Genomic DNA, 11,285 nt, shown 5'->3' with positions numbered 1-11,285 from the left:
GGTTTGTCAGAGGTCTCAGAAAACAGTCTGATGTCTCTAGTGGGCGGAAGAATACACAAACACACAACAATCCCAGACTTTGAGGTGAACCTGCAGACATGCGAGCAGACACCTGGCTCCTGCCGAAGGCTGCTCATGTGAAACCAGCATAGAATAGAAGGACTTTCCCTTCAAATATGTAGAGAAACGTGTGATTTAAATGATAATAACTCCAAAAAGATGTTCTCTTTTCACAAACCTGAAATTAATCTGTTCTCCTGTCAATCCCCACGGCTCCACTTTGTCTACTTTCCATTTCTGTCCTCTCAATCCCTCCGACTGGCGTCTCTTTGTTTTCCTTGATTAAGCCCTCTGTCCCGGTATTGTTTAGACTCCAGCAGTAGGCTACAATTACTCAGCGCTCTGTGTGTGTGTGTGTGTGTGTGTGTGTGTGTGTGTGTGTGTGTGTGTGTGTGTGTGTGTGTCAGTGTTGTATCACGCTCATTACAATTACCTCCGGGTGCGAGCGTGTCATCTGTCGCCTGCTCGTGTTCCAACTTCTCTCCGAGCGGTGAGGGAGCAGCATCCAGGTGGGCGAGTGTGTGTGTGTGTGTGTGTGTGTGTGTGTGTGTGTGTGTGTTCTATTGGAAAGGAACGACAGCTGTGGATCCCACCCAAAAAAAAAGGTCAAATCTTTGTGACCATCGCAGAGGAACTCTGGATTTCGCTCCTTGTTTCTTGTATTCGAGAAGCAAGGAGGTGCAACAGTTGGCCGGCGTTACAGGAGCAGACCGGTAGGAACTCCAGTGGCTCTCATGCGATTACGACGAGACTGAACGTGCGTCTGATCAGCTGAGAGAAGGCCAAGCGAGGGGCGTTTCCCCTCAGGAGCCGGCATGAATAAGTAAATGCTGCTGCTGCTGCCGCCACACATCCTCCTCACTTCAGAGGAAACCCGTCGCACATCTCCTCTCATCTTTCACCCGCTCTCCTAATCTTTGGCGTGGGAATCAGAGCGTTATCTTCTTCTTCATCTTCTTCCTCTTCTTCTAAAATGGCACATTTCCTCATTTCTGCTGGTGATGAATACAAAACGTTGATCCACTTTGAAAACAAGCCAAGATATATACCGGTATATATACAAAAAAATAAAGAAATCTCATTTTTTTTTCCAGTTTTTATTTTAATTTGTTTGCTTGCCACTTGCAAACAGAGCACATTATTGATATGCATTATGAAATGATTTTTATTGCACGTCGGCCACTTCCTGTAACGTAGAACCAGACCAAAGGACCCACCTGTCAGCTTCCATAGCCTGATGCACGACATAAAAACACAGTAGTTACCAGTGCCGGTGCGTCAATAGAGGGCGCCGCTTCTCTTAAAATTTTGCGATGAAAAAAAAACAAAAAAAAAACATTATATACCAAATAATTTAAATAAGAAATATATCGTGTTGACGCGCTAAATGTGTGTGGGAGACCGTAAGCCCCTGTCAACAACCACTTAAAACCAGTTAAATGTGACCAAATATAATATATCGCCGTTCATCATCACTGAGGAAAGCCCCTCCCCTCTCGGGGCGCCGGCCAAATGGAAGTCTATGGAAGCGCGCAAACATTTCAGGGGCGTTACGGCGAGGACAGCTTCTCATTGGCGGATGAAACGAGAATCTTCGAGTGCACAAAAGTGCGCCCTAGCCAATGACATTGTTTCTTATTGCAACGTGATTGGACTATTCGTCGAATCAGAGACCTTTATCAATCCCTCACAGCCCATATAGCTCCCACGTAGCTACGCGAGCAACACTAGCAGAGGCTTTGATTATGTCAGTATGGCGACTGAAAACTCTGTGGCATCTCTACGCAAAACACCTTTCAACCGACAATCAGATGTTGACAAGAAGAGGCTGAAAGAGTTGGGACCCGAACGTCCGGATTTAAAACTTCAGCAGCAAAGCACTGACCGCGGGAGGACGTACATATATGCTAACCGGCGCTGGTTAGCTGGATGCTAAGTGAGTAATGCGTTTTTTTGTTTCCCCTGTCTGTTGTTCCAAAGTCCTGGGACTGAAACACTCTGGACTACAACGGGGATGAGGGACCTAAAGCACTTCACCGAGAAGTGTAAGAAGCACGAATCTTGCCGCAGCATCTAGCTAACAGCATGAAGCTAAGCCTGTTTGGGATAATGGACTGTGTGAAGTTCTGTGGTGCATTTGAGTTGCCCTGCGTGGTCCTGATGAGAGCGAGAGCTCTGATAACCCAGGGATATTCCGTGGCTTGGTGGACGTCGTTGCCTCACTTGACAGTGCACTGAAAGAGCATCTCCAGAGCGCGGCTGTGTTTAAGGGAACATCCAAAACAGTCCAGAATGAGCTTCTTGACTGTATGCTGTCTGTTGTGAGGGAACAGATCAAGTGAAGTTCAAAGCAGCGATTTTCTATCGATCCAAGCAGATGAGACCATGGACATTAGCACACAAACCCAGCTTGTGCTTCGCTACATCCATGGTGCTAATGTGGAGGAAACGTTCTTTGAGTTCATCCCTCTGCAGTCAGCTACAGCAGAGGCCATCGCCGTGGCATTAAAAGAACGCCTTGCTGCCATCCTCCCAGGTGAGCAGAAAAGTAAACTCATCTGCCAGGCATGTGACGGTGCCAGTGTAATGAGGGGTGCCACTCCAGGTGTTATTGAGTGCTCTTTAAACCGCGCCACCCAACTGCACCCCCCCCCCCCAAAAAAATGTCACCAGCCGCCACTGGTAGTTACAGTTTAACCACGTGCCATTTGTTTCAGTACACACGTACACACACACACACACACACACACACACACACACGCGATTACTAAGATACGAACCATAACCGCCTCCCTCATTTCCCTGTGTGACTGCTCCCGCAGGCTGTTGTTGTAAATAAGGATGTTTTCTCAGTCAACTTGCCTTGTTAAAAAAGATTTGACAAAACCTCATTGAGGATCTCTCAAAGCCTGACGGTGGATATTGGCATTCCTTTTTGTTCCTTACCTGCAAAGAAAACCCGGCTTATATTTACACCGATAAGTCCCTCAGGGTAAATAATGTATAAAGTGCTGTGTGTGTGTGTGTGTGTGTGTGTCATGAGAATGCCGTAGTCATAATTAGAATGTAGATGTCCTCTGCCTGCCGTGGAAGCGCTCGCCAGCGCGTCCGTTGCCCGATGTGTGCGTCGATGAATAATGCACATTATTAATCCGGCACCGTATGGAAGCTTTTGCCGACATTCATTCAGCATTTCCCCCTCCTGTTCCAGGTTGTCTAATTAACGCGGGTGACTTTTTCCACCACCAATTTTCTCCAGAGCTACTACTTCTTTCTACAGTACTAGCAGCAGCAGCACTTCACCCTCCATTGACTTGAATAGTTCGATAAATATGGTGGCCAGTCAGCTGGGCTGGGATCCTTCCACCTCAGCAGGAGCCGGGACAGCGGCTGCTCCGGCTAACGGTTCTTTCGTTTCTTCATCCACATTTGAGGATGAGGGGAGGCCGGTTTGGGCGAGCAGAGCCTGTCCGGTGAGGAGGGAACCCGGGCGGTGGGGCAGGTGGGGCTTGAGCGCCCCGCCTCTCTCCTGGTGCTTGGAGGTCTCCAGCAACACGCGCACACTCTTGGAGAAGACGGCGCGCGGGTCGGTGGCCGGTAGAGCCGGGCAGGAGCAGCTGTCCCTCAGCTCCAGAGCCTGGACGGAGACAAGAGGGAAGAGCGAAGCACACTCAGTCAGTACCGACCCTTCATGGCCTCACACACGGAGTCCATTAGCGACCAGAGCAGGGTGGATACGATGCGTTTAAGTTTGCAGTGCAGAAGAAGAAGAGAGCAGTTCCTTGTTCTCTGTCATTTGTGAGAGGTGGATAAGATATTTGATCAGGTCAACACACTTTTGACCGGAGTTAAAACATTAAAACAGCGAAAAGGTTTTAATCTCTTCCTTAATTATGGAATATTAAACATCTGTAAAAAAGGTAGAAACCTTTCTTTTACTCATATTTCCAGTTTTTAATGTCGAGATTTAACATTGAAAGGCAACGCCAAGATAACCCTGATGACTGAAAACAGGCTCAAACCAGACTGATGATGGGAATGTCATTCGTTTTTTTTTTTTACCATAAACCAAAAGTATAGGACAAACTGAACTTCAGATCCTCTGGGGAACATGAATACCTGCATAAAACCTAATCTCAACCCGTCCCGTAGCTGTTGGAACATATCAGTCTGAACCAAACTTGCGGACTGAACGCCAGAGACCATTTCCAGTCCTGGAGGTCTACGAAATATGACTAAAGACAAGAATCCCATACAGGTTAGATACCTGCACTTCAAAGCCGAGACATTTTCTCTCTCTGTCTGTCTCACACCCCCACACACACACACACACACCCACCCCTACACCCACCACACTCATTAATCTCTCACTTTAGAATCACCGACAAGACTTTTATACGCACACGCACTTGGCTTCCCACTCAACAGGCTCTCCCTCTCATGCTGCCGGTGGACTTAATGCGCTTTGCTTAAGGATGATGAGCCCACTAGTGGAGGCGGAGCGCCCTCAGAAGAGTCGGGTTAAGTAGCTCGATGCCGTCACCTCTCGCAAGGTTAAAAACATCACATTATGCACCACTTTCACCAGCCTGAGCTCAGCTGTTAGCCGGCTCATGTGTGGCTGCCGCGCTGGATCCAACCGAGTGGCTACCAGAGTTGCAAGCGCATGCACGTGCACGCTCATGCGCGCTCATGCACGCAAAAGATGCAGGCGGATAAATCCCCAAAACAACAGCACTTCACTGCCTGTGGCTGCAGCCTGGCCTCGACCACGACTGCTGCTGCTGCTAGAGGTCAATCTACCACACGGGGCTGTGAGAGGATCCGCGGGCACAAACATGTAACACACACGCACACACACACACACACACACACACACACACGACACAGGCACCTGATGGACAATTAGTGGTTTACCCATCTGTTCCTCTTTCCCGCTCGGAGCGTCTGACGGCGCTCACACAGTCCAACTCTCGCTCAAGGTCGAATTTAGGCGAGTACATCTTTCTCCTCTCTTTCGCCTCAGACGCAAACAATGATTGTGTGAAGAGCCGACGCGTTGCAGCATTTAAACATGCCGTCTTCAACGCCCACAGTGTGGGAACCCTCGAGATCGCACCGCTACCGTGTGCCACTGCTTTTCTTTCTCAAGCCTCAAAGACATTTATTAAAATCAGGCCCATGTGTGGCAAAAAAAAAAAAAGATTTCCTGTCTTCTAAAACCTTGCATTTTTATCCTCTCCTCCCCGAGCCTCTTCTTCCTCTCCTCCCTCCTCGCCACATGTCTGCGGGTGGATACACGCCTCTCCAGACGATTCATTAGTTACATGAAGACTCCTAAAGCTCAACAACAGACGGGTGTCGTCCTCTCCGCTCACACAGGGATCAAAGAGTCTTCTGCTTAAGACGAACCTGTGAGTCAGAGCAGCGGGAACGCGTTTACTTATGTAATCGTGGTTAATAAAAAAAAACTGTGTGCGTCTGTACCTGTGGCATGATGCGGTCCAGGTGAGAGAATCTGTTGTTGTGCGACGGGTGTGTGGACATCCACTCGGGGAAGGTGGGCTCTCCTGTCATCTGGTCTCTCATTTCCATTTGCTGCCAGAATACAGGGCCTGCTCGCACATCTGCACACGCCTGGGAAGGACACACACACACACACACACACACACACACACACACACACACACACACACACACACACACACACACACACACACACACACACACACACTATGAGGCATCCCATTCTCGGTCTTGAAAATCCACACTGACAAATCCACTGAGTTTAGTTTGACAACAGTGTCCCCTAGTGGCCAGGAATATAATTTGACTGTTAAAACATTAATAATAATCCAAAGAAGCAAAAAGGTTTAAAATATATTCCTTAACCGTGACCCCCTCCCCCCCAACATAACACATGTTATATTAAAAAGGGGTATGCAATTTAGTATTGCCCTTTTATAAAGTAGGGGGGCTTAAAAAATAGAATGGCCAACTTTTAGTTTACGGCATAGTTCAAGCTCCAAAAATGCTGGATCCTTAGTTTTGCATAATGCAAAACAAAAAAACAAAAATCGCATCTTTCATTTGACACCAGAAGCCTTGAAATCTGTCACTTTCAGTTTGTAAAAACGGACTGGACTGGAAAAGACTGGAATTAGACTGAGACACAGTCCAAGGGGGCTGAAAACCAGCAAAAAACTGACTGAAAACCGACAGTTTTGGAAACTGAACCTAGCGTGCAAAATCAGTGGATTGTTCCTCTCAATAGTAACAGATTGGAGATGATGATACCTTTGCAGCCAACTGCAATCCGACTAGATCGGCCTCAGTCTCCAGCTTCCTGCTGAAGGGACGGCTGAACATCAACTGAGGGGAGAAAGGAAAAAAAAGATGCATGAGGTTGTACAATTCATACACATTTCCCTTTTATAAAAGCCCATTTCACAGGCTGTTTAGAGGAGACTGTGTCACACCGTGTGTGTGTGTGTGTGTGTGTGTGTGTGTGTGTGTGTGGAGGTCTCACCTGGGAAAGCTTGTCCTGGACCCACTGTCCCAGCAGAGCGAGGCTGTCTTGAGGACACACGGCCCAGATGGCTGTCAGAAGGATAAGAGACAGGAGATCCACGACGTGAGACAGGCTGGCCTGTTCCGCCTGAGCGGAGACGGGGGAAGAAAGTAGAAAGTGAAAGAAAGAAAGAAAAAGAGAATATAAAAAGTTTTTGGGGAGGTGAACAAGGCCGCTGGAGCATATTGATCGTTCCCATCTATTTTGGAGGAACTTTTGCGCTATAACAGATTTAGAGGTTTTAACAGCCAATCCAATAGAGCACACCTACCGGGTGGCAGCGAGCACATCGATGCTCATTCCCTTCATCTAATTAAAATCTCCTTCAAGCATTTCCTCCGAGGACGTTTAAAGTCTTGAAATACCCACAACTTCATTAGACACTTTTTTTTTTTCTTCAAAGAAGAAGACGAATGAGCTTTTTGGAGTGTGAGTAAAAAAATTTAAAAAAACACACAGCAGTCAACGGAGAATTAATAAAGCACGGCTTGGACTTTGGACGTCGCGGATCAGCGAGCGTTTGGAGGTGATTGTCGGGGAGTGTTCATCACCGGCTGATGCAACGACGCCGCAACTGCTACTACACTTCCAGGGGGGAGAGGGAGATGGAGAGAGGAGGGGCTGGTGATGGATAGTCAGGCGATGTCAGTGTTTAATGCACATCCCTATAGGAGGACCACATACATATTTATTGGACCACCGTGTGTGGGAGAGACCTGGAAGACTTCCAGCTCTGACTGTGTGCCAAACGGGCTTCTAACCGGCTACACTTTGTTTCAAATGACTCATCCGTTTGCACGGCGAAGGTCGTCGCTGCAGCGCGTCGTCGTTCCTCCAACGGAGATAAAGAGGTTCCTGTGTTTTCTGCATCAAGGTAGCGCGTGTGTGCCATTTAAATAGTTTGGCTCGGTCACGCAACTGCAGCTCGCATTGAATGAACGGAATGAGTGAACGTGATGAGAGTTCTTTTACGCTAATAAATACAGCGGTGGGTTTGATCCCCTCTCAACAGCAACGCGTGTTTCAAGGTGATGAAAGGCACGACGTCAGGTCATGTCTGCCACTCACGGAGTGTCCCAGGAAGGCGTGCGCCATCTCGTGTCCCAGCACGAACGTGAGCTGGTGGACGTCCGACACGGCGTTCAGCATCCCCGTGAAGACGAACACTTTCCCGTTCTGCGTGAAGGGAAAAGAAACACGACGTCTGACCCTTGACATTGAAAGACACGCGTCGCCCTGCGGCCATCTTTCTTCTACCGACCGGCAGCACGAAGGCGTTGACGTTGGGGCTCTGCACCACGTGGACGCTCCAGGTGACTTCGGACACTTCGGGGATGTCCTTGTTTCTTTGGGCCAGGTGCTGCACCAACCGCTCCACCACCTGGTGGCGAGGGTCGGTGACTGCAAGCAGCAGCTCCGCGAACTCCTCCATGTACTGAAGGACACACACACACACACACACACACACACGAGCATTTTAGGAATACTTTAATTTGCTGAATTCCTCCTCATCCTCTTGCCCTCCTTCATTCATCTTTTAATAAATGCCATCTCACTTGGCTTGTTTTCATCTGAATTAGTCTTGTTAAAAGTGTAGGCAAGATCATTTGTAAGTTTCTATCCACGGTCATCCTTTAACACACACACACACACACACACACAATATACAGAAACTCGCATATACACAGACACACTCACATATATACAGACACACACACACACACATATACAGACACACATATACAAACACACACACATATAAAGACACAGACACACATATACAGACACACACATATATACAAACACACACGCATATATACAGACACACACATATACACATATATACAGACACACTCACACATATACAGACACACGCATATATACAGACACACACATATACAGACACACACATATATACACAAACACACACGCATATATACAGACACACACATATACAGACACACACATATACAGACACACACATATATACACAAACACACACGCATATATACAGACACACACATATACGCATATATACAGACACACTCACACATATACAGACACACACACACACACACACACACACACACAATATACAGACACTCGCATATACACAGACACACTCACATATATACAGACACACACACATATACAGACACACATATACAGACACACACACATATAAAGACACAGACAGACACACATATACAGACACGCATATATACAGACACACATATACAGACACACACACATATAAAGACACAGACAGACACACATATACAGACACGCATATATACAGACACACATATACAGACACACACACATATACACAAACACACACGCATACATACAGACACACACACATACGCATATATACAGACACACACACACATATACAGACACACACGCACATATAGTCATTAATGCTCTGAGTGTGTCCCTGTGACTGAGGACTAAGCCCTCCGCTCTTATCAACAACACCAGGCCTGGTCGGCTGCACACACACACACACACACACACACACACACACACACACACACACACACACACACACAGATATAGACACACACACCCCTCCCTGCCCCTCCTCTCACCGCCTCTGAAGTCAGCGCTGCCAGCTGCATGTACTTCTCTCTGCTGACCACCAGGAGGCGCGTGCGTCCCGTCACCGGTGACTCGTCCAGGTGGGTCAGGAGGAGGAGGGCTGCGATCGCCATGGCAACGCCTACCCCCGCTGCCAGATGCCAGCGGCGCTGACGGATCCATTCACGCGCGTGCTGCCGGCGGTCCGGGGGCAGAGCCGCCCACCACTTCCGTAAACTCCTGAGCACAGAGTTACGTTTAATGTCACATAAAGAAAAATACTTTGAAATCTCCGTGTCTGGAGATTCGCATTATGTTTGGAAACGAGTAGAAAACGCAGAAGCCACTGAGATCTTAAAAGTAGGTCTGGCCAAGAAAGTGGCATCAAAACATGCATTAAATATGCTCACAACAACGTGCGCACAAAATACTGAAGTGATTTTGTGTGTTTCCCCCCGGAGGAGGCCGTCAAATATTAAAGGACACAAGTAGGCCGAGACAGAACAAGTCTGCAGCGGTGGGGAGGCGGAGAGGTCCAAGTTCTGTTCTGACCCAAAACAGAACCAAATGAATAAATGAGTGACGCCTCGCGTGAGCCAAATGATAATTATTACAGTATTTGCTTAAATTGTTTTGCAAGTTCAACTGTTCAGTTGAGACGAGACACAACATGTGCAGCGAGGACACGCAACAGGTTGAGTGTTAGGGAAGGAGCAGGCAGTGTGTGTGTGTGAGGCTGTACTGTGTGTGTCTGTGCGTGTGTGTCTGTACTGTGTGTGTGTGTGTGTGTGTGTGTGTGTGGCTGTACTGTTTGAGTGAATGTATTGTGTGTGTTTCTGTGTACTGTGTGTGTGTGTGTGTGCGCACGTGAGAGAAAGAGTGTGAGGGAGTGAGTGTCTGTACTGTGTGTGTGTGTGTGTGTGTGTGTGTGTGTGTGTGTGTGGTTAAATAAATAAAAACTCTATTCAATTAAATGCACAAAAACAAACAAGGACAACAATTTAAATGATAAAAGACATATCACGGTAGTTAAATTATTCTTAATTATTTGTGTTATCAGTTAATTAAAAACAGTTAATTCACAAAAAAAAACTAAAGTAACACATTTGTTAATCAAATGACCTAATTAATACAACTGCTAATAAAAACAATTACGAACACATTACTACACTAAGCGGTAATAACATAACACCACGTGACCCCTCACTGGTCTCCTACCTGCCCAGGAGGATGGCCGCGAGCTTCTGCAGCGGTTTGAGCAGCAGCCACACGAGGGGGGCGGGCAGCGCGCGCGCGGGGGCCGAGGTGTGGAACAGGTGTCCCCGCGGAGGGGACGCGGGCCTGGGACTAACGGGGCAAGACGCCGTCCTCCCATTGAGGAACGACGAGAGAGGCGACACCTTTGAAGTGGCCCCTGAAGGGAGCAGAGGTCGCGGGGACACCCAGACGGGACGCCCCGCTGGGCCGCAGCGGACCCGGAAGCTTCGCGTCAGACGTGCGGATAAAGAGAAGCGGCTGCTCCGTAAGAGGCAGAGGAGGACCATGTTGTCCTCGCTGGGGACGAAAGTCTTTTTTGTTGTCAACTACAGGCGTCTCTTATCCACTTGTGTCAATGTAGAAATGACGTCACGGGACGTTTAAGTTCCCCTCTGTTGTTTTGAAGTATCCTCGAGCGGTCGTCAATGTCATCGCTCCCCGGTGGTCGCGCGCTAAAAGCCGCCTCGTAGCGCCGTCAGCGGGCCGTGAGACGGAGGCGTTAACATCTGGTTCAGGAGTTTATTTAATTGCACCTTTACACGTCGAGTCTTAAACAACATGTTAGTTCTCTCGCGACGCGAAACGCCCGTACTTTTGACGCCCGTACTTTTGTTTGGGCACTTGTACGCTTCCGTAAAGATTCCCCCTCGAAACGAACTCCGCGACGAAGGTTCCGGGTGCTGTATATTTCGTGTTACACCATTGTCTGTATAATGTGTCACTATTTTGTTTAATTGAAAAGTTAATTAAAATAATCTTTGGTTGAAGTTGTCAGTTGGATTATGAACTTACTTAATTAAGGGTGCTCCGATGT

General features: G+C 47.8%; 1 protein-coding gene across 1 annotated transcript; it reads right to left on the bottom strand.

Annotated features, from left to right (window-relative positions):
- Window positions 1-3,403: 3,403 nt before the first annotated feature.
- Window positions 3,404-10,758, bottom strand: oma1 (OMA1 zinc metallopeptidase; the record flags this gene model as incomplete). Its single annotated transcript, XM_079220843.1, has 8 exons — window positions 3,404-3,697; window positions 5,548-5,697; window positions 6,358-6,432; window positions 6,590-6,718; window positions 7,700-7,807; window positions 7,893-8,066; window positions 9,226-9,454; window positions 10,433-10,758. The coding sequence occupies 8 exons, from the start codon at window positions 10,756-10,758 to the stop codon at window positions 3,404-3,406; spliced, it is 1,485 nt and encodes a 494-aa protein (XP_079076969.1).
- Window positions 10,759-11,285: the final 527 nt, after the last annotated feature.

Source organism: Taurulus bubalis (assembly GCF_910589615.1).
Source record: "Taurulus bubalis genome assembly, chromosome: 7".
NCBI classification, from domain to species: Eukaryota; Metazoa; Chordata; class Actinopteri; order Perciformes; family Cottidae; genus Taurulus; species Taurulus bubalis.
This window is presented reverse-complemented; position numbering and strand designations above follow the sequence as displayed.